Raw genomic sequence first — 24,706 nt, forward strand, 5'->3', positions numbered from 1 at the left:
CATATTTTCTTTAAAAAAAACCTATTATTTAAAGGTATATTCCAGGTCAGCTGTTTGAACTGCCATATATCTAACTAAAGCCTAAACAGGAAGCAAAGGAGAAAAAAAATTAACTTTTTCTGGCTAACTTCAAATTATCTCAGGCAATCTTTCCCAGAATGTCAAAGCTAGAGAAGACTATTAATAAATTTAGCACCAATATCCTGTCACAACTGTTTATTCTGGCCAGATAAAACCACATTTAGTGGAAAAAACATTGATTTCCTTTCAGCATCATAGCCTGGAACAGCAAAAGCTTTGTTTATAAAAGCCCAAATAGCTTTTTCTCTCCAACCTGCCCAGTTGGCTTACATATAACAACCCTTGCTGTAAGGGACAGAATGAGCATTTACAGTCTGAATTGCAGACCATCCAATTTCTGCAACTGAATTACACCCCAAAATTATTGACATATACTGGATAAAGATTATCAAGGCTTCACCATCCTTCCCCCTTCTAACATGAACTCCCTAGATTACTGACTTAAAAAAAAATTATTACTGTATTTATGGGAAGATGCTTTCATGAGATACCTCAGATAAGCATTTTGTTGCTGTTCAAAAGGCAATCTATATACAAGAGAGCCACTGGAGTTGGGGCAAGACCAGCTGCCAGGCATCTGGCAGGTTTGTCAGCATTGGCACACACGCTGGATATCTGGCAGTTAGCTTTTGCATCTGTTAGTTTCAGCCACAGCCATAGCTACATCAAAACCCACAAAGGCATGTCCTGGTTATTTTTCATGGTGTCTGCATTGATCTAACACATTCTAGGTTCACTGCCCAGTTTTTTTTTTGTTGTTGCTGTCTTTTTGGTTTGGCTTCCTCCTGCCAAAAAGAAAAGTGTGAAAGAAGAGGGAAAGTGCTGGGTGATAACTGGAAGCAATCCACTGTTAGTATACCAGGGCTTCATATATAGATGCATATATATATATAAATAAATATGTCTGTCAAGGTCCTCTAGACAGTGGAATGACTGTCCCTCAGAGGCAGTGCTCCACACCACAGTACTCTTCCCACAGTGCCCACCAAAAATAAATTAGCCACAAAAAAAAAAAAAAAAAAAAAAACCAAAAAAAAAAAAAAAAAACACTATTTTAACGTAATTCCACGTGGTTTAGCTTGTAACATTTTAACTGATTTTGGGCAATGTTATGCTCTATTGGCGTTTAGTTAATCTGTAGGGTTAATGCTGTGATGAACACTGCTGGCTAGCCTAGGGCCACTAGTACTCTTCCCTCTGAATACTAAAAAGGCAAACCATTCACTAAAAAACAGGAAACCACATTTTAGCAAATCTGAAGTCAGGTTTCAGGAGTATCTTGGGCAGTATAAGGCCACAGTGATCCTGAATGCGCAGTCTGACCTTGTCCAGCTGCTCACCCTATGATGAGACCAGCACAAACAGCCAGGAGGCCACTCAGCAGACCAGAATTGGGAAGCTAATCTCAGCAAAAGCAAAGCGTTTGGGCTGTGTTTGCTAAGCTGGCTTAATTTGGATCAGTTTCCCAAGCTGCCTTCCCGGTACGCCCGTGCCAGGTGCATCTGTGCACTGGGGATGCGTTCGGGGTGGGGGCTGCACCTCTGGCACTGTCACGGGCACAGAACAGAAGCAGCCGAGGTGGTGAGGGGCACACTGAGCCCTGCGGGGCTGCAGAGGTGCCAGGGCCCCTGGCCCTGCCAGCACCTCCCCACCAGCTCTTACTGTGAGCTTGGAACAGTGCAGTGCCCCCACTTGTGTCTCAGTCCAACAGGAAGACAGTGCCAGGACTCAAGTCACGCCGGCTGCACCCTCAGCAGCTGATGGCTGTGTGCTTTCACCAGGGCAAATGCCAAGGCCTGCACTTGTATCTGGTGTCTGTGCTCAGGCACACTCAGACCAAAGAGTCCTCACGCTGCAAATGGTGACAGCGTGAGCAGACCAGTCATATCAGGTAGGTTGTGAATCAGCTCAGGCCAAGTTGACCTTTGTGCCAAGGCAATGTTTTACACTTCTCATCTCTCACACAGCTCCCGCACACAGAAGAGACATCACCAAGATATCTAGTGAGAAGCTGGCTCTTTACCTATTCCAGGTGTTTAAAATACATGCACGTTTTTAAGCTTTTTAGGTAAAGGCTGCTTTCAGAAATACAGACTTGGCTAAGGATACTGCCTCAGCACGTACCAGTGAGGTTCTGGGGATTTTGATACCTCTACCAATATATCCTTGCCATTCATGAATTCTGCAATGTTCTACATTCCCAGAGACAGTTACCTATAGTGGCTATCTAAAGTGATTTGATTACCATGATACTGTATTCCTTGACATCACTATATGCAAGGAAGTATTTACAGTCAAATCTATGCAGAGAGAAGTGAAGTTGATTTTCTTTCCTGTTAGATCAATAAGGAACTCATCAGATTTAATACTTGCAAAAAACTTGGAAAACATATTGAAGAGAAAACAGAAGTATACTAAGCCTGGTAATGCTACAGGACAGGTGTAGGTAGGGGAAAACAAACAACCAAACAAGACCTATGCAGGTTTTTTGGGAGTGCTGTTTGATTTTTAAATTTGTACTGCAAAGAGATCCAGAAGTAGAGCACATACTCTATACATTTCTCACCTGCACCATCTTTTTTAGCACACTTCATGCAGCTCCCTTGTCAGTGATCTCTGAGCCACTTCACTCCTGGCACCCTTGGCAGGACATGAAAGAAACTCTTTTTTCTACCTTCACTCTTGGCAATCTGAGGGTCTTCAGCCTGTGGATATCTCACCTATTTCTCCCTCTTTACAAGCACCTTCCCAAAAGTTTGGATAATGGTAGTGCTCACTCCAACAACCTCGACCCACTAACATGCCTGAGCACAGAGGGATGGGGTTTGCCTCGTCTGGTGGTTCTGCCATGCACCTTGACAGTCCTTTGTAAGCCTGGGAATGGGGGGAAAAAACCCTCAAGCCTTAAGTTATACAACAGATAGCATTCAGGGATAGCTGTTTATACTAGCTAGAGCTCCAGAGCTTCAGGGGAATGAGTCTCAGGCAAGAAAAACAAGGCTTTTAACACTAAGCCACAGTAAGATCACATTCAACAGCTCAGGTTTCAAAACCTACTCCAGCAAAATTGTGTGCACAGGCACTCTCTGCAGGTGTCCCAGCATTTAACACTTAAAGTGGGGCCACTGGTATCACCTCAAAAACAACCAGCTCATTCATCCTGCGCTCAAGCCTGTGGGGGATTTCTCAAGAAACATCTCCAAAATCTTAGGCATGCCCTCAGAGTCCACTGAGGGAAGCTCACACAACACCAGTTTCCAAGAGACTGTGCTTTCAGTGTCATGGGCAAGCACACACAAGCGATGGCAAACAATGAAGGTAGCTGAGACAAAGTTGATTTACATTTTGCCACTTTTCATCTGTCTCTTCAGTGACCTATAGTTAATCAAAGTAACACCCCTTCTCCCTGTGTCACAGGCGCAAGAAAGAAGTAGGCACTGTACATCCTTCCTGCTTTTCTCTTGCAAATGGAGCCAGAGCAGAATTCAAAAGTAGTGCACAGAGGCCAAGTGAATTATGCATTTGGCTCCTCTCAAAAGCCAAGGAAAACTTAAATGCCAGATTTTCTTAAAAGCAAAGCATCCCATCAGCAAAATGACACTGACTGTCTGTACGGGGGGCAGTGGGCTTTTTCTTTTCAGAAATAGCATCCATTCATCTGTTGTTGTTTTTTAATTAGAAAAACTGATAAATACAAAACCAATGGGGGAAAACAAATACAAAAACAACAAAGGCACATTTATCTGCTAAAGCGAAGTGGCAAAGAGCAGCTGTCCTTTAATGATCCACCAGGCATGTGAAATTAATCCACATCTTTATTGCAAATTTAAACCAACAAAATAAATAAAAACTCAAATCAGACCAGGAACCCAGGTGGGGAAGGAATAAGCAAAGCTCAGTTTACTCCCAGCCTGGCCAGTCATCTCTGCAAAAATAAGTACCTTTGTCTACTGCCACCACAATTATTCTCTCATCACCCTCGCTGAAGATGAGATAGGAAAGCCACGGCTCCGTTGGAACAACGGCTGCTTTACGCCAGCCCAGGAGATGAATGGCTCCAATTATGCACAGGAGCTATGGATACATGCGGCCTAGAAGTTTAATTTTTAAATTTCCATGAAATGCATGCTTTTAAATACAGCAAAAGGAAGAATAGTGCGTTGATCTAGTCCTTCCCCCAAGTCAGTCTTTTTCATTAGTGGGATCCAATCTGACACTAGCAAAATTCCCACTGAGTCCAGCAAGATTTGCATGAGGGAATATTGCATTGTTCAGCTACAAACCCCCCATGCTAGAGCCTGCATGCTGAGGTACCAAACAAGCTCCAAAGCAATGGAGTGGCTGCTGGGATTAAAGGAAGGAGGAGGTCAGCCTTCTCCTTGCTCCTAATAGCTCCATCGTGCAGACAAAGATCCCCTCCAAAATGCTTCAGGGAGCACGGGGTGCTCTAGGGCAACAGCTGCTTCCACATTTTGTCCTCTACATCTCCAGTCCAGCCTCCCCTCCTGCAAGCACTCATCCATCCAGGGTCAGTGCATTTTTTCCCTAGTGACTGATGACACGTTGAATTCACACTTAGCAAAAGCGTATGGGTTGTTTGAGCACCATCCTGCCGAGGCTACTGCATGATTTTATTATTTATGAGTTCCTTAGCTTTTAAACACTGGCAAAAGAAGCTCACCAAAGCTTTTTTTATACAGATTCCACTTGTGCCTACAAGGCAGAAGAACATTAGAAAGTACACTATATACATCTCAATTCAGAATCAGCTGTGGTGTGGAAAGGAACAGGATTAGCTTTATTTTGTGAGAAAATTCCAATGGATTCACGCAAAAAATGTTTTTGATCTTTGCCAAAAAATAGTAAGGTCATTTGTTTCTAGTAAAAGGCCTTCAGAATGTACCAGACAAAAGTGTCAGTTTTATAAATCAGTGAATTTAATACACTTTAGAAAAACCAAACAAGAATAACTCAAAATAACCAAACAGTATATAACTCCTAAAAGCTTTTTTTCTTTAGCACTCCTAGAGCTTTAGAATCAAGCTCAGAAATTTGCATTTCACTACAGAAACCTTGACTTTTATTATAGTACAAATGGCAGTTGTAGCTTCCCCTCACTTTTTTTTTTTTTTTTTTTTTTTTTTTTTTTTTTTTTTTTGCATAAGGACACTTCAAGGCAGCAGGCCGCATTTGTATATGAAGAGTGAATGAAGTAATGAGAGGTAGCATTGGTAGCATTTAGCATCACATAGATCATAAGCCATTCTTATTATCTCATAATTTTCCAGGAGATGAAAATATGCACTGCCCTCAACACACACCTTTTGTGGAGCAGTACCCCCAGCTCCTAATCAGAAGCAGAATCTCATGCTCAGCACAGTAGAAGCACAAAAGAACAAAAAACAACAATTAGAAGCTAATCCATTGTGGTTCTGGAGGGGCTGCAATCTAAATTAATTTAGAAGATAACACCATTACTCCATTTAACAAAAGTGGGGCTGAAAACCAGAGAGATTAAAGGTTTTTATACACTAAGGCATTTCACAGTTTTGCTATCTTTCCCGCTTCGTGTACCCTGTTTATTTAGATTTCAACTCATCAAAACAGGATTATCTCTCATTTGTGTTTACACCCTGTCTAACACAAAGCAGCCATTAATAACTACACAAGAATTGGTTTTCAAGCAGCAGTGGCTACAGGTGATTAATAACGACGCGACTCCAGGCATGTCTCTGGCAATAGGGTGCTTTCTTTTCTGGGTTACAAAGATTAGCACTTCGAGCCATGAACCACTGATACTTGTGCAAACAACCTGCACAGAGAGGGAAGAGGAACGCTGCAGCCCTGCTCCTGGAGCTGGGAGGGCTCTCAACCTGACAGGAGAGGAAAACAAAGAAATAGCTCAGAGGAAGTCTCTTTCTAGGAGAAGAATGTGCTCACCAGTCCTTGCTTCCAGACTTATTCATCAGGGATATTAGAAAAGGATGAGCAGAAGGGAAGCTAATACAGAGTTAATAAGTGCAAATTAGCAAAGAAACAGAAACAGAAGACTGCTGATACACTATTTTTACAACACATATTGTCATCGTTAGGTGCTTTTAGCTCCTGTCCTTTACCAGGCTGTTATACTTATTACACATTACCCTAACAAAACACCAACATGTAGGTATTTAGTGTCATTTGACCTACCCTGATGTGTCTGGGGGCATTTGCACAGGGTTGACAGATAAGCCCTGAGAGCTACAGAAGACCCATCCATTCTGGGGCAGCAGCTGCAAACCAGCTCTTCCAGGTTTGACTGTCCTTACCTCACAGCAGGTAAGTGCCATTGAATGCCTGCACTTACAAAGCTGCAGCACATCCCCACAGAGCATCTGGGCTTTGGCTGTGCAGCACATGCCAAGCTCCCAGGAAAGAAAAAGCCACCTGCCAGGATGGTCCATGTGGCCTTGGCCCTGCCCACCCTGGAGAATCCCGAGGACAGGGGTCTGTGCTGAGCAGGCAGCACATGAGGGCAGCACTTCTGACCACACAGTCCACACCACTGCCTCCCCTGTCAGCCCTGCAACGATTCAAAAGCCTTTGCTTCACTCAAAACGCACAAAAAGGACTCTCAGAATGATGGGAATTCTTTCTGCAGCGCTCTTGGGGTGCAAAAAAAAAGCTGTACAAAACAGATATTATTAATCAGGTTTAAACAAGTTAAATTTAAATTAGCTCAAGGCACAGAAACATGTATTATGCTCCGTTAAGTATCTGGATTGAAAACACTGTAACCTCATCCCTGCTCAAATTCCCAGTCTTTCCATACAGAAAGCTTCAAAAGGAGTGATATATATATATATATATATATGTATGTATATATATATATAAGCATTGAAAATACAGACAAAGAATATATTAAAGAATTACATTTCTTATTTACAACCCAGAGTTCATTTACTTTGAAATCAGGACTTGGGGCAGATACTTCAGCATGAGCACAGCCCTGAGGAATGCTGAAATCAGCCATCAATAACTCTTTTCACAAGACAAGCCTCCCGAGGGCAGAGGGATAATACCAAGCTGGGTGGTAGTTTTTAAGCAGCTGGACACAAATTGGGACTTGTCAGTTGTTGTTCCCAGGCACTGCATGTCAAATTGGAATAACCTGTTGTGCTCTTGCTAATTTTTTCCATGACTGCAGAATGCAGAAGAGGCACCTGTTGACTCGTGAGTAAGTTTCCCTGTGATGAACAGTTCTTATCAATCATCAACAAAAGATTTCAAAATAATTGTTTCTTCTCATCTTCCCCACAGTGAGAGACATTCAGTGCACACAGCAACCAAGCTGAAATCTGCTTTTTGGACATCTGAGCTCTGCTGAGAAAGATTCTTCATTGATTGGTTTTAGATTCACATTGCCATTCCAGGAACCAAGCTCAGGAAGCTGCCTGGAAGCAGCACAGGGCACTGACAGAGGAAACATCCGTGGCACATCTCAGCTGCCAGCAGCATTGGGCCCGAGCAGGGGCCCAGCATTTGAGCCAGGTCTATGGCAGGTCATGACCTGCAGCACAGAAGATGGGAAAGAAGATGGAATGGCAGTGGAAAGCTCAGAGGGCCAGCAAGTGTTCTGTGGGGAGTGCAGAGCTCCATGTTGTGTGACAAGGCACTGTAGCCAAGAGCTCAGCTCATCTCCCCTGACTCAAGCATGCTTGTGACTTAAACATTTTAGCAGCTAAGGGCTCCCAAGGACACATGGGGACAAGAAGACAACTCGAGCTCCAGCACTACCAACATACACCAACCTCAAGCCACACAACACACTTGCTGACATTCTCATTTTCAGTTACTTGTGCACTCATCAACAATGCACCCACTAAAATACAGTGGAAACCAAGCCCAGCACCTTCCTCTGTTCAGTTCTTGAGAGTCTTTTATCTAGCAGCCAAGAATGGGATTTTCCTTCCCTCTTTGCAACCAAGATCTGCTTCCAACTTGTTCCCTCTCACTCAACACTTCCAAGGCTCCTTCATTGAAAATAGGTTCAACATCATCATCATCTGCTTGAATCTCCCAGCTTGCTCTGAGGAGATCCAAGATGGCTCAATAGGCAGCTACTAAGTGGCTTTTCCCATGTCCACTGTCAGCAGCTCCTCACTGGTGTGCCAGATATTTGGCATAAGGACCTAAACAAATCCTACAGAACATTAATTTCCACAGTAACTTGTGAAGCTGCTTTTAACAATCATCATTACAACAGACAGGGGTTGTTGCAGCAGAAAATCCTTTCCAGCCTTGAGCCCCAAGCAAACTGAAGATGTTTTGTCAGTGCAACTTACTCCTTTGAGTGGTGGGTGCCCACTCCAGGCTCAGCTTGGTCCAGCTGCTATTTCCCTGCCCGTTTCACCTCAGCTCTGCTTCCAAGAGCACAGCCAACCTGCTCCAGTATTTAAAACTGAATTTACACTTCTTTGAAACCACAGCTGGAGAGACTCTTGGAAAACTCGAAGGAAGAGTTTTGCTGCAGAAACTGCCCAGCAAGACGGAGAGCATGGACAGCCAGACACTGATGGGTATGTGCCGATCAATCTCTTAGCATGAGCAAATACTTCTATTATTTGTGTAGGTGCAATCTATACTGCTTTGACCCTCTAAGTAAGCTCTGTTAGACAAACACTGAGCTGAAATGAGATTAGGCTAAACAGCCCCTTTGGGTTTAGCAAACAGGAGGTGAACAGCCACTCCCTTACTTAATCCACAGAAATCCCACACATAAAATATAAGCTCCAATTAACAAAAAGTCAAGGAAGACAAAATATTATTTGAAAGTTTAAAAAGGCCCAATCACTGAATGCAGCTCACAGTTTGAATACAATTGTTCTGGGTGGTCTGCAAAGCACTGAGCTGGCTGTGCAGAAAAGAGTATTTTAAGAACAAACCAGTGGGGTACCAGAGTGTAGAAAAGATGAATTCATGTTAGAAAAACACTTTGTGAAGTCATACACAGAATGCAAATGTTGAAAAAATAAATAATAGCTTCCCTAACCTATTTATTTTCATTTCTTATGCCAAGGTCATAATTCCTTTTTATGTATTTTGAGGATAAATATTAAGATTAATAGATCATCAACATTACGAAGGCTTAGTCTCTGGGACACAAGGTCATTGGGAAGCTGAGATCTACAGTCACTGAACACAGTAGTAATAAAAGCAGAGAACCCAACAACTTACTTTCATTTCAGACACAAACAAAATGGTTTTGCATCCCAAATGTGCAAAACAGCTTGATCCCTACCCTAGAGACCCCAGAAGTTTTAAATACTTTTGCCAAGGCTTTGTAGACTGGGCTTGCTTTTTGCATTAATGAGTGCATATGTAGACCAAGTTCATAATGTCGAGTGAAAAACAACAAAGAAAAAAAAATCTGCCTGGAGGGACCTTTCTATATCCTTGTCGTTGGAGCACAGTCATCACAACTCTAGACAAGGCTTATTCTCCAAAAACTACCCTACATGCCTTTTCCTCTCACTCATCAGAGCTGTGGCACAGTCTCCAGCATCAGTGGCTACTCCAACCTGGAAATGCAGCTCACAAGGTTCACATGGATGCACATGTTTAAGGGCTGTACAAGTGGATAGACAGAATACAGAAGGGTCATTTTTCCATGTCAGAGGTGTTCCTCTGGTCTGCAGTTTCAAAATGCTTTGCAAAGCAGGGGTACAATGGCTCACCTATACTGAGGGGAAATAAACACAAGGAAGGACAAGGTGCAAGGTGACCAAAAAAAAATAAAATTTAGGAGCCTAGAGTCAGAGTACGTGGTATTAAACACCACAGTGCTCTTCAGTAGACACAGAGTATAAATCCTAAGAAAAACAGATTTTGACCAGAACTGGCATTAGAAATACTGAGGGAGTAAATGAAAACATGAGCTATTGTTTTCCCACTCTCACATCAAACCACATTCACTGCTCTTTAAAGTGATGTCCACTTCCAACAGAGCCAGCATCAGCAACTTGGGCAATGTCCCTCATGGCTACAGACAAAAGGAAACTCCTGGGGCAATTCTCCTCAGAGATGCACCTTGTATGCCAAACTCCAGGTACATCACAAGAGTCCATAGTCCCCTAAATACACTAATTGTCCCTGGAAGCAATAATAGTTTCACAGAAAGGTAAGGTTGGAAGGGAGCACTGAAGGTCCTCAAGTCCCCCCCCCAAACAAAAAAAAAAAAAAAAAAAAAAAAAAAAAAAAAAAGGAAGATTTTTCCTTCAGGTCAGCAGAACAAAGCCCTGTACATGTCACAAGTCATCCAGTTCAAGATGAGACACTGGCACAGAGGCTGCAGATGTGACTAAGTCAGGAAATTGGTCTCCCTCTGGAACAGCAAGTTCCCAAGAGCTGAGAGGAAGAGGCAGGCATGATAGTCTCCAGTTAGTTTCTGACATCTGAGTATCCTAAGGACTACTTTCCCAAAACACATGCCAGCTGAATAACCTCTTATTAGAGCTGGCATCAGTAATAACATCTCTGAGTCCCTCTATAACCAAGTAAATAATCATTGACAAACCACTCAGCAATCACAACCACCAAGTGTTATGGATACAGGAGACACTAAGGACTGAGGAGCCAGGGATGAGTCAATTTGGGTGGATGGAAGGGGACGGAAAGAGGCAAAACAGTACAAAGTCTTCTTGAATTAAACTTGTTTTCAGTACAGCACTTCAGACTGATAGGTGAATATTTTAACATCACATCCATCTAGAAACTGCCACATAAGAGGCACTGCAATGTCACCTCATCTCAGTAATGACAAAGAGGTGACTGAATATTAACCATGCCAACCACCACAGTTTCTCCAAACACAAACACACCTAAATCTAAGCCTACAGCCAGCCACTCAATTTCTTTCAATAGGGGTCAGTGAAAAGATAGGGATATTGTCTACCTGGTGTCTAATAGGAAAAAAAAAAACAAAACAAAACCCTCAAATCCTGCTTTTAAAACTCTGTCCCAATATAAAGCAATACATGAAGCAGCCTTCTTCTCAAAAAGGCCTTTATAAGTACAGAGTAGATTTCTGCTTCCCACACCGATGGAAGATCGAAAAAAGTGAGGACTGAACCACTCAGACTGTGCCAAGCTGAGTCAGAACAGCAAAACAAAAAATTGATTCCTTGAGGGCTGCACAATGCAGCACCCAGCACCCCAGGTTAAGTAATTAGTAGATCAGGAAACTCGTCATTTTGGGGCACAGCATACATAAATTGAACTAGACTAGAAATAAATTACCTCAAGAATGGCAAAGCTAAACAATGTTTGGATAAATAGTTATAATGCTACATAGCAGATTCAGGTGTCTGGTGATTCCCAAATGATTAATATGCCTTCTCTTCTGTTTGAAAACACAGGATATACAAGGCAAGTACACTCTTTTCAGTCATGGAAAGTTTGTTTTGGAACTGCAGAATCTCTTTCCTACTTCTTCACAAATGATACAAGTTCACCTTCAGCAGTACCTCAGCATCTGCTGGAAGTTCTGCCACTGGAATAGTGACAAGTGTCCAGCACTTGGTTTTATTTCGATGGTGACTCCAAGGGGGACACGACTGTCACATTCATAAACCTGTCAAACACCGTGCATATGACTCATCAGCCACACACCCAGGGTGATAAGAGCTCATCAGGCAGCAAAAGGAAAATGCTCCATTAAAAAACCAAAAGACAACCCCCCCCCCCCCCCCCCCCATGACTTTACATCAAACTTTTCAGGAAGCAGAGCTGATGTCCCAGGTCACAAAACAGCCACAATGAACTGACTGGTGGGAGTACTATCAAACAGCACCATGAGCAGCCAGGTGATCTATCCTCACACAAGAAATTTTACCTCTGTATCTTACCCGTAATTACCAGCCAAGGTGTTTGCCCATATTGAAGCCAAAAGGATAACAGGATTCTCAAGCTGATATTATTAAAAGCATATACATTATTAATATACACTAAATAACTATGCAGCTGTATTTAAATATAGAAACCATAAATAAATAAGACACACATAAATCTATACAGCCACACATACCACACTCTAGCCCAACTAACACACAAGCACCTCTTTCATTTCTACAATCACAAGATCAATAAACAGCTTAGCACAACTTGGTACAGGGCGTAGCTCACCCACTACCAAAATCTGCTGTTCCTGCACCTAACAGCAGGCTGCATGTTTTCCACAAGGGAAAGTGTAAAAAGACAAAAGGTAAGGTTAATGCTAAGAACAACATGCTGAGGAAGATGATAAATTTTAAATGGGAGGCCAGACCAATAACCCCATGAACTGTAGCAACTGCACTCAGTTTTTTAGCAACTAAGTCTGGCCTGGGAAAGTTCAGTCAGCACATGCAAAGATAGACAGCAAACAAATGTCACGTCACTTATACATATTTTTGGTCAAATAAAGGGGGGGGAAGCTTCTGCTTAGTCCTTCAGACCTCAGAAGGTAATTTTTAACTGAAGCAGAACATACACAACAGAGATACAAGGTATCCAACCGTATGGCTGTCCTATAGCCATAAGCCAGCTAGAAATTGTAAAAGCACTCTTTTGTAAATCCCTCTGTAAGGCAGAGGGATTTACAATGCTCTTTGGAGACCACTTGCTTTTTGCAATATGATATGGTCATGGTTTGGTGTATTTGAAGTGGGAGTGACCAGTGAAGTTGCTGAGCATCCAGTTGAAGATGCAATTAAACTATTCCCATAACTTTGCCCAGAGCAGGGTTGGCAAGACAACAATAATAGACATGAACAGAGCAGACAGGCACATGGGAACGAAGGACACCGGCACAGGACACCTTTAGGGTGTGGGACTGGCAGCTGTGGGGCTTTCCTTTGATTGAAGGAAAACCATGCGGGACTGGCAGCAAGCCACGAGAAGCAGCAGCCAGAGGCTGTACTACCTATTGCAGGATGTACTGCAGATGAGGGGGGGGGTGATGCACATCTCTCCAACTTGCTTGGGTGCCACCAGCTTGACCCAAGCCCTGCAGAATGGGGTATTTTTTCCCAGCTCCACCAGCAGGAGTTACAGCTTCCTGAGTGACCACCAGCACAGCCAGAAATGGGACAACACACATTGGCCCACTCAGGGGAACATATTACTTTTAATTAGGCATTACCTTTTTCCTTTCCCTCTTATTCAGAAAGGGAGATTCTCCAAACAGCCCAATGAGACTAAAGAGAAATAGCAGCTCCAACAAACATGGAGAAGTAGGGAGCTCTACCAACAGAGCAGGATCTAGTGCAACCCATTCCATACAGACAGTGTGTGCATACGTCGTGAGCCAGGATGGACAGCACAGGCTGCATCACAGCCACGGGCAAGGAGAGCTGAGTCATACAGGAGCTTTACCTTAGAAGTTTTCCCTTTACTCAGCTTTTCCCATTTGTTTCAATTTGGTTAAACAACAAAACAAAAACAAAAACTGAACAAAAAACACAACTAAACAAACAACAAAACAAAAACTCACAAGGATTAAATTATTCCAGGATTGCCAGAATCTTCCAGATCTCAAACCACCACAGCTCATTTAGGCCCCTCCCATCCAGGTACCTAGCACACTAGAAATTAAATTAATTTAAAAGTCAGCAAGTTTTGGGGGAGGAGAAGTGTGTGTGTTTGAAGACAACAGAGACACCAAAGGCTAAATTTGAAAAGTTTGGGCTCTCTCAGGGCAGGGTCTGAGTCCTTGTCAGTGCTCCCAGCAGTATGCCAGGGGCTTCAACGGAACTCCAAGCTCACCCTTGAAAAGAACTCACTCTTTGAAAGCAGGTTTTCTCTCATTTCACTGAAGCACTTATATTTATCAGGTATCATGATATTTACCAACTAAATTAGGATTTCTCTTACCTTTCTTGGCCCTTTCCAAATACCGACTGCATACCTCTCATCCTGAGTGAATACAGAGAGCCCTTTGCAAGAGGGCTTCAGGCTGAAGGAGAAAATTTTCTTGTAAATCCACCACTACAGGAAGCCAGATGTACAGCTGACATCACAAAACACTGATGGTAGGATAAGAGAGCTCCATCAACAAGGTCACCAGCATTGCCCTAAATTCCCCCACTCATCCCAATTAGTACAACAAATTCTTCAGAAAATCAAGACTTCCATTCTTCAAATTCACAAATTCCCCAGAGAAGATTTTCTAAGAAATCCCATACCTAGATATTTTGTTGAGTCATGGCACAACAGCCCCTGGGGCTCACAGATACAATTACAGAGCAGGTTTCAGAACAACCTGACCTTCCTCTCACCCAAACCTCCTCAGGACAGCTAGGTCTCTGCAAGTCATTTTGAAGCACAAGTATTTCCACCTGTACTTAATCAGGCTCATTAAGAGAACTGAGAACAAATTAATTCAATAAGATTGAGTTCTGTTGGAACATCTTAGTCCCTGAGAATTGTCCATTTCATAAAATGATGGACCATTTGCATCATAAAAGCCAACTATACTAGGAAGTTGTGGGATGCTTAATTTTTTTTTCTTTAATGTTGGCTGCAGTATGAGAGGAAGGGGAAGTTGCATACAACAGTATTTACATTTTTTTAAACTTTTCTCCCTGCAGCCAAGGCAACGTGCTGCAGTTTGTAACTCACAAGATGCTGTCCTTCACTTCCGTAATGCTGGCACAATTATGACATATTTTCCTATGTTATTGTAATCCTAACCACCTGATTTACACCCTCCCTCTTTTTCCTTCTCCACAACTAATTCTAGAGTAACAGAAAGTGCATTTCCTATAATTTCAAGAAAACTTTTCCAAGGCAGTTAGCATTTGCTTTTCCATCTGGATAGCACTATCTGCTTGATCTCCGTGATTTCCACACAGCTTTAACAATTGCTCTTTCCAATGAGCTTTCAGAGCTGAAAGGTGACAATATTCCATGTTACAAAGTGCTTTTGGAAGGCTCAAGGCCAGGTTGGATGAGGCCCTGAGCAACCTGGTCTAGTGGAAGGTGTCCCTGCCCCTGGCAGGGAAGCAGAACTACATGATGTTTAAGGACTCTTTTAATCCAAACTATTCTGTGATTCTATAAATGCTTCTGTGTTCTGAAAAGCTTTGGTAACATGCATTTTAAGAAATAGATCTATAAATCTCATCTAAACTGCCCATCTCTACAGCTATTAACTTTAATTAAGAAATAATTTCTTAATTATCATGTTTTATTTGTTCCTACCAACATAACAGCATCTATTCTTTATTAAACGACAAGGGACTTCTCCCCAGATGAGAATTCTAATATCCAGTAACACACCCATACACCACTGTACATTCATTATACATACCACTGTCAATGGTGCTCCAGTTGCCTCTCTGAGAGCTGGTATTTACCAGTGGTTTGAAAGAACCCCTTTCCAAATCTCTCACCATTATTCTTGCAACTATAGGTTGTACTCACCAGTCAGGCTGCATTTCTGTAATTGCTTTAAGAATAAGGATTTCTTCCGCCAAGTCCTACTAACTCCCCAGGTACTGAACTTTTGGGACATACTTGTTTGAGTCATAAGAACCCAATTCACACTGTGTGCTCATATCTACAGTAGGATGGGAAATTAGAGAGAAACTTTTTAATGAGCTGCCGTTACCTTCTTCTATAGAGATGGAGATTTCAGGTGAATTGTCCCTTTCACTTTTTGTGATTGTTCATTTGTGAAAGTCAAAGAATTGCATTATTGGGGATATTCACTGTGCTTTGTTCACAGTCATCGTTAAACATCTACTGCAAATGAAACAACCCTTAAATGACAGCCTTACATTTTGGCTTACCTCATATTTGCAGATGGAGATAGACCCCCCTAAAAGAGATGTTTATTACTTGCTTTGCAACACTCTTGTAGTGAACAGTTTACTCACAACTTTTGTGCTATGAATTCTAAATTCCATCTTGACTTTTATTTTAAGATGCAGGTTACTATAAGAAATATTTGGAGTAAACAGGAGAGGTCATGACTTGTTTATTCTGATCAAAGCTGTGTACCATTTCCCAAAGAGTCACCTATTCCAAGCTTCTGGGCTTCTCCTTCCTCGACATCATTTCCCCAGTCTCCCTATCCACACATGCCCAAATGCTGAACAGCAAAACTGAAGTAAAATATTGAGGTTCAGCTCTGGAAAGCTCAACACAGCTCACTGCACGAGGCTCTGCCTCCCCCTGTTCTGTGGACATCATTTGATAAATCCTGGGATTTCAAGTGCATGTGAAGAAACAACCCCACAGAACACAACTTAGGCTGTGGTTTCACAGGAATTTCAAGTCAATATAAAGTTGCCCTAATGGTGAAAGCAGAGTTCTGAGCCTCACGTAACTCACACACTCCTGCCCTTGATCCTGCTTTTGTTGCACAGCCATAAGGAGATGGGATGAGTCCAGATCAGAGCACTAATCTAGCAGAAAACAAATTCCTGTCTTTTTTGAGTTAGTGCTCATTTGGATTGGCAAATCACTGCATTCCTCATCTAATCTGACCTTTAGAAAAAGTATTTGTTAACTCTGAATTCATCTCCTAAGATTTATACTGTGCTGTTCAGCACTCTTAACACAGCAGCAGAACCAGCACTCTGGCTGGAACCCTCCCTGTCTGTGCTGCTGTGCCACTTCTGCAACAGAGCCAAGTGGCATCCACCACAAGGAACAATTTGCCCTCATCCAGGTGCAGGCACAGGACAGGCACACACTGACCTAGGGCTCTGCTGCCCAAGAAGGAGATATCTGGGCATTCCCTTTGGCAGATGCCCACCCTTCCCACCACACTGCTGGGCAGCAGCAAGGCATCAGCCCAGCTCATGGACACTTCCAGGGCAGGCAGCTGGAAGGGCAAGAGTCCTCTTCTTCCTTCCCCATGCTCCCTCAGCCATGGGAAGAGTAAACCACTGCCCAAAGGCATCAGCAGGAGTACAGACTGTACCAAGAAGAGGAAGCCCAGTTTCAGATTTGATGTATTTAGGAGGTTCAGCACTGTACCTGTATGTCCCAGCCAGCCACAGCTCCGAGATCCCTGCAGGGGCCAGAGCCACCTGCCATCCCCACCAGCAAAGCCAGAATTTTAAAGCAATGAAAACTTAAGGTGAAAAATGCTCATCCACAGAAGACTCAGAAGGTTCACATACATAAGTGAACACAAGAAAGCCTTAATAATGACAAAACCCAGTTGTTTGTGCTCCCCTACAACGAGGCAGTGGTTTTCACAATGCTATTCAGCTCCCTCTGCGTACAGTACAGGGAATTCTTTCCCAACATTTAGGTGCAGTTGAAGGCTAATCAAGATCTCATAATTTACCAGGCCTCTTACTGTTATTGAATTTCCTTCCATTTCTTATCTTGAGTAGCTATTACAATTCCAGGTATTCAAGTGAACGTCATTCAGAAAAGATAAAGTAATAATCCATTGATATAGGACCCTCGTATTTAGATTTCAGCATATCCACCTCCCTGTTTTTGTTATTAACCATGGTAGAAAAAAGAGGGTTTGAATTACCCTGTATTTCCTTCTCAGATGGTGTACAGAATAGAAATTACTCAGCAGATGTCATCTATCCCTCTTCAGCAACAGAGGGAAGATTTATCAGGGTAATTTTCCCTGGTTTCCTCAGGAATGCAAATTTTGCAGTGTTCACCCCAAAATGCCTCCATTAACACATCCATTATAGCCCTTTGAAAGGAGAGATGAAATGACTCATATAAGTTTGACTAAGCTTTGAAACAAAAAAAATCTTTTTAGAGACAAGGCCCTCTAGACCTTAAGGGAGGAATCTCATTCTTCCACCTTCCTCTCCAATATTAAATTAATTTTATTAAAGGAATTAGACCTATTAACCAATGTTCCTTAGTACACATGCTGCAAAACTTACACAACCTGCTAAATCTGTGTCAGCTGATAACAAGTGTTTCCTTAACATTGAGAACTTCTCAGAAGATGCTGTTCTTTGCCATACAACCATTACTTGATTTCCAGTAAACCAAACTATTCAGGGATACAGTCACATTAATCATTAATTAAACTCTATGTTGAAATGAGCCTTCCCTTAAATGTTGGTGTGTGTGTTCAAATGGCACAAGAAGTACTCAAGGTTCGTGTGAGTGATTTATAATCACGAATATAAAAACAGTTCTAGCATGGGCACACCAAGAATTTTCCAAAGAACTGTGAGGAAACAATGTTTCCTCACAGTTCTTTGGAAAAATCTACACAGGGGGAGGGATAAACTGATCTAGCAGCTTGGTGGGGAGACACCTGGTCCTCCATCCCATCACTTCTACCTCTGTCCAGGATGTGGGGCTCTTCCTCCTCCTCCCTTGCACCAGCTCTGAAAATCATCAGACTCCTGGCTGACCCGCTTCAACTCCACTCCAGGAGAAAACACCAATTTTTTTTCTGCCTGGTTAATAAAATGCATCAACACCCAGGCAAATGTGGCAAGCAACAGAGCTGCTGGGGGAGAGGGGACCTTCTGGCGGCAGTGGACAGAGCACCCACCCTGGGCCATGTGGTGTGAGCAGGGTGCCAGGATGCTCTCCCAGAGGAACCTGAGCTGGTTCAGGAAATGGGTCAGAAAGGGTCAGGGAGGAACAGAGTGGAGAAACTGCTACATCACCTTGAGTAAGCAACTTTCATCCCAATCTTTCACTTACTTCTTCAGCAGATGAGCACTCAGGTCCCTGGCTGTGATCATTCAGGATATTCCTGCCCCTCTCTGGACTGGCACCAACCTGCTGCACAGTCGGCAAAGGGAAGAGGTAACTGTATTTCAGATGCAATAAAGCAAGAAGCCCAGTATTTTCACTTCAAAACTCCGAGGATCTGAGTTTAAGCTGAATGGTCAGAAAATTAAGTTTCAGTTTCCAGAGTTAATGTGCTGCTGAGGTCTGTAGGCTCAGCAGACAAAACCTGAAATGTCCTCTGTTATTAATGACAGAGCACCACTGCCTGAAGCTCCTTCAAATAATATTCATACTCAAGGTCAGCAAGAAGAGACAGACCACACTGTTAAAAATATATAGTGGAAGTCCTTTAGCTTTAATGCTACAGTAGCAAAAGGAAAAAAAAATAAAAGTACATTTTGGTCATAAACATAACTAAAATCTCAGGCCTTCTTTGAAAACGAGGTTGTCAAATGCACCCTTTCTTTGAAAAAATCACAACTGCACACCTAATGACGGGATGGGGTGGGGGCAGTAAATGGAAGGAGGGCAATAACTTCTTTTCAAAGTAATGTGGAGTTGCACTGGACATTTAAATGATGTTCTGGAAAAGGGCTTCCCTCCCACCTGTGTATTTAACCCCTGGTTTGCTGCGTTCTGCATTCAGCAGTACAGCAGAGAGGAGCCAGCAGCCTATCAGCTCCACCTGTGGCCACAGCTCCTCCCGTGGCCACCTGCCCATGTCCACGAGTGACACGGAGCGTTCTGCATCCCCCGGCCCTACACCTGAAATGAAGGTAAGCCTGGGCGTACAGCGGAATCAGCTCACGCTTCAACCAGGATGCACATGGCGAGGAGCAGCATCCCTCTGCTCCATGGCACTCTGCTGGAAGTGTGTTTGGTGGTGTGCAATCCCTCCACTCCACAGGAGTCACGGCACACCACTACACCTGACACAGGCAGGCTGAGAAAAGCCAAACAAATAAAAAGGCCCCAAGAAGCTGACAGGATTAGGGAGTAAAAGTCAAAACTACTAATTCAATACATTTGAAAATCCCCTAATGATCATACCAAACCATTTTAAATCAATCCCTATTTCAAGACCTATACCATTACATCTATTTCTACCAGTTTAAGACTCTGACACAATTTCTTTCAGACTATTAAATAAAACAAGCATGCAAGCCTCAGTCCTAACCAATGATTAGTAAAGGCCCCATTTTCCAGACCTTTAAAGTAATTTTAAGTGCTCCAGCAATTAAGAGATATATCACAACTCTGATGGACAACAGCAGAAAGCTTAGAGTTCCTTCTTAACACAAAGCTCTTGAAAAAAAAACAGTTTATTTTTTACACAGTATTTATCGATTTATTGCAAAGTATCAGAAAGTTCTGAATGGCCTGACCAGCTTTACACGCTTTGCTGAATTTTGAAATGAAAGCAAGAGAACATTTGCTTAAGTCAACAACATAAGTCACCAGTTTAAAGGTTAACACTTGATTGTGCAGCACAAGAAACAGACGCTTTATCTTCCCAGTTCAAGGACTCCCGGATTTCTGAACAGCGGAAGTGCAACGGGCCAGGCTGCAGCACACTTTGGAGATACAAACAGAGCAGGGTGCAGCACAGAGGGTCACTTGGGCAGAGAGCAGCTCGAGCCCAGCTGTCCCCACACACTGGCATGCCAGCAGCCAGCTGGGAGACACCGCTGGGCCATCACCCCTCCTGTCCTGGCAGCAACTTTTTAACACACAGAACACTGGCACTGACACCGGCAGGTTGTGATTCATGCGGGGCAGCTGCTCCAAAGCTTCCAGAGCTCCTCTGCCAGCCAGGAGACACCAAAGCCAAGGCCAGCACCCTCACCAAGATCCCGTTCAACCAACAGAAAACCACAGGGAAGATGGAAGTACTGCACTGTTGCGAGTACAGCTGTCCCATATAAGGGAAATATAGAAAATAAATAAGATCCTTATCTACTGTGGCAAGAAAAAGGCAGGCTCAGGGGAATGGGTGGGCAAGTGAGAGAAGCAAAAACTGTACCTAAAGAAAGAAAATCTGAAATTAAATGAGGCATGCACTCCTTATATATGCAGTTTTAGTGTGAAAATTAATCTAAAAATTCCAAAAGTGAGTTAAGACATTAGCTTAGACACCGGTCAAACCAACAGCCACTCCCTGTTCCTCCAAAATATTGGCATGGGCCTGCTCCTTGCAGCCAAAGCATCTGTACCAGGGATGCCTGGGCAAGGACCCATCAGAGCTCAGTGCCACTGTGCAGACAGCGACAAAAAGAAGTTTCATCAGAAATTAGTCTGGGAATCAAAGGGAGCAATTCTGAGCCAAAATGTCAGACTGGATCTATTAAAAAAAGGTGATTCCTGTAGCTGGGCTGTGTTGTCATACATTGCTTACGTTTGTTTTAATTTTAAACTAAGTGTCAGTCCAAGGTTTGTTACACAAACATATGGCACTGGTATTACATTCTATCTTGTATTTATAGAAAGTGCTGTGGCGGCCCAGGCAGCGCAGAAATGCCATAATGTTAACAACATTTATTATTAGTATGACAAAAGAACAAAAATAAGCTGGTAGAAATCGTGACTTAAAAAGTTTAAGGGACTGATTGGAATAGGGTGCCAAACTGTGGAGATACTAGCTAAAATTCTTCCAGTATTAATACTCACACAGTCCCCAGGCTGCCAAGTATTTAGTTGTATAAATACAGCCTCGAAAAGGTAATTTGTTTAAAACCCAAGCCCTGAAAACTGATTAGCACATTTAATGCTAGCCAGATTAACACAGATATGCCCTCAGCTGGGTGACGGGAGCATTGAGGCAGAAGTCCGCATTCCTGTGAGTGAAGAGGAACAAAGCTTTTGGGACAAAGGGTAAACCTTAATTATGCCTTTTTATTACCCAAACTGCCATTTCCTCCTCACCCCAAACAAGGCAGGAAGGCTAATGGCACATTCACATAGCCCCATAAGCAATGTGATTGATAAATGCCACTACTAGATTTTGCCACTCCAGCTGTTACACAAAAAGCAGCAGAGGTTTGATTCTCCATCCTCTTAATAATTAAAACTAAAAAAAAAAAAAAAAAAAAAAAAAAAGAAAAAGAAAAGCAGGATACAGTACACCGCTGACATTCCCGAACCTTCTGGAAACGTTTATTAACTTTGGCCACCGACCAGCGAGGGCTGCAGGAGCAGCCTGGAGTGGCAGTGCAAACTGGTTAATCTGTAGCTAGACGTATCTGTGATTGGGAGGTGGTGGTGTTTAGCAAGAAATACTCCTGCCTGGCAGCCAGGGCCTCAGCACTTTGAAGGGTTACTGGGGTTGTTGATTTTTTTTTTTTTCCAAAAAATTTTATTGGGAGAACTACAAAACATTTACAGTACAAAGTTTACAGTCTCACATAATCTGTAGTGAACTGACTCCCGAAAAATATATTACAACTCAAGTTGACTTATCCTTTAGTTACATTCAAAACATACTTCTGTTAAAGTAGTCCAAAAGAGTACATAGTGCTCAATCTGTACCTATGTACAAACAAAACTAAGCTACTGCTCATTCATCCACCGTCCAGGAAACTTTTGGAAAACTCCCAACTTTCTACATAAGGAAAAAAAAAAATTACAGGTTTTGGAATTCAATAAACAAGATATGTTCCTGTATTATAGAAAGTTTCAGATCCAAAGATGGCCTCTGTTCTTATAAAATAGAGTGGCGAAATTTTGCTGTACTTAAATCCCATCCCTACATTCAAATTATCTCAAGCATTAGGAAAAATACTTATTTGGTTGAGAGATATTTAAGGCAAGCATGGACCCTCAAGAAGGCACTGTGAGACATAATACTGGGACCCCCAATTATTGCTACATACTTTGAGACTATATCACAGTGTGATTCGTGGAGTTAGGCAACAAAAATACTTTTTGGTTATTTTAAACAAGTCTGAATTAGATTTGCCACTTTGAAGTCTGATTGCTAAGTCAGTCTTTTTCTTTTTTTTTTTCTTTTCTCTCTCGTTTTTCAACTCGGACGGGCTACAACCATTTACATTCTAAGAAAAACCCATAGAAATTCCGCAAACTACTTCCACAGCATCGAGACCGATTTCTATAAAGAAACCATGCAATCTTTCAGATTTACGTAAACAAAGAAAGAAATTAATGAAATAAATATTACATACCATCTCTTAAATTAAGAATTTTACTCATTTACAATAAAATAACCAAGTGAAAGTTACAAAAAGGCATATATTACTGTGAAAAGAACACACTCCACATTTTGCCGATTAATAATGAAAATCATAATTTAAACATAATAAAAGAATATATATCTATTGCTTTTCATCATACCCGATAAATACAGTATGAACAAATTACCAATGTATACTTTTCACAAGATAATAAATAAGTTAAATAGTTTCATATTGAGTTGTGTGCAGTGACTCATACATGCAATCAACTCAAACAGCTAAAAAAAATTTTAAAAAAATCAGCAGTTATTCTCCAACAATTACAAACTAAACTCAGTTGAGTGCTTCCAAATAAAGCAACAACAAAAAATTGTTCTAAAAGCCAAACATCCACTAAGTGGTGGCAATGGAACCAATATTAAACTTTGGAATGAAGGTTTTAGCATTTGTTATAATAATAATATATAGATATATATAAAAAAGAAGGTTGTTATCAAGGCATATTCTTGGCAGGATGTTGGATTTTTCTTTTTTTTTTTCCTAAAAAAAAGCTTATAGGTTTAGTATGTTCTGTGTTTTTATTTGAACTGGATTGAAAGACAAACTAGTTTGTAACTTTTTTTCTGTGTGTCTGCAGGATTGGAGGAGCTGGGCTGGCGAACCGGCGCTCCCCGGATTGTTTGTTGCTTTCTGGTGCTGTCTTTTCTAATGCTGTTTTGTTTTTTTTTTTTTTTAGGAACACAGATGGAATGGCTGCTGCTGGTGCGTATCATAACTTGTCTCCAAAGAACGACAACAACAAAAATCCCCTTCTTCCAAGGTCTCTCTATAAAAATAGGTTTGTTCATTTCGTGTCATTTGCCCTTTTGCAAAATGCTTTGTTTCTCGTTTTGTTCAGCTCTCGGTGTACAGATATATAAAATTAAACCAACCAAAAATAGAGAGGAAGGAGAGGTTTCGCTTTCTTCGCTCGGTAACTTACTTGCAGGGCCGCCGCGAGGCCCCCCCGGCCGCTGCCCCGTCCTCCCTCAGTCGTCGGAGATGGAGAGGCGGCTGAAGATGGGCAGGCGGCGGCCCGAGTCCAGGCTGGGCGACTCGGAGCCGCTGAGGGAGCCGGAGCTGAGGGAGCCGCTCAGGTAACTCTCCCGATCGGAGAGCGAGTCCGGCGGGCTGGGCGGCGCGTCGAAGACGGGCGACTCGGACAGGCGGCGGAGGGGCTGGAAGCTGAAGGGCGGCGAGGCGGGGGGCGGCGGGCAGGCCCCGCCGGGCGGCGGCGGCTGCTGCTGGCAGCGGTAATAGGCGGCGGCGGCCGCGGCCGCGGCGGCGGCAGCGGCGAAGTTCTGGGTGTGGAGGGCGAGGGGGGCGATGAGGCTGCCCAGCTCCTGCCCCGAGAAGGCGAAAGCGTTGTTGGCGCAGGGCGGCGAGAGCAGCTCCTCGCAGTAGGAGGCGGAGGCGGGCGGCGGCGGCGTGCGCGAACCGCCGGGGCTCTCCAGCAGGGCGGCGTCCAGGCGGCCACCGGGCGGCGGCGGCGGCGGCGGGGCGGTGCCGTGGGGGTGCGGGGGGTGATGGTGGTGGTGGTGGGCGGAGAAGCCGGAGAAGCTCAGGCTGTGGTGCAGCTTGGGCCGCTCGCCGCCGCGCGGGTGCCCGAAGCCGCCGCCGCCGCCCAGCGGGTGCTCGCGGGGGGCGAAGGCGCGCAGGTCGCCGGTGCTGCCGGCGGGGTGCGGGGCCGCGTGGTG

The 24,706-nt window shown here is 43.2% G+C and overlaps 1 protein-coding gene across 1 annotated transcript in view; it reads right to left on the bottom strand.

The window, feature by feature from the left end:
- Positions 1-23,512: 23,512 nt before the first annotated feature.
- Positions 23,513-24,706, bottom strand: part of ZFP36L2 (ZFP36 ring finger protein like 2) — a 2,686-nt gene continuing 1,492 nt past the window's right edge. Inside the window, exon 2 of the mRNA XM_041413529.1 lies at positions 23,513-24,706. This exon is cut by the window's right edge and continues 726 nt beyond it. Within this exon, the coding sequence (XP_041269463.1) occupies positions 23,999-24,706 (708 nt within the window). The 3' untranslated portion in view covers positions 23,513-23,998.

Source organism: Onychostruthus taczanowskii, unplaced genomic scaffold, assembly GCF_017590055.1.
Source record: "Onychostruthus taczanowskii isolate IOZ18803 unplaced genomic scaffold, ASM1759005v1 scaffold42, whole genome shotgun sequence".
Taxonomy (NCBI): domain Eukaryota; kingdom Metazoa; phylum Chordata; class Aves; order Passeriformes; family Passeridae; genus Onychostruthus; species Onychostruthus taczanowskii.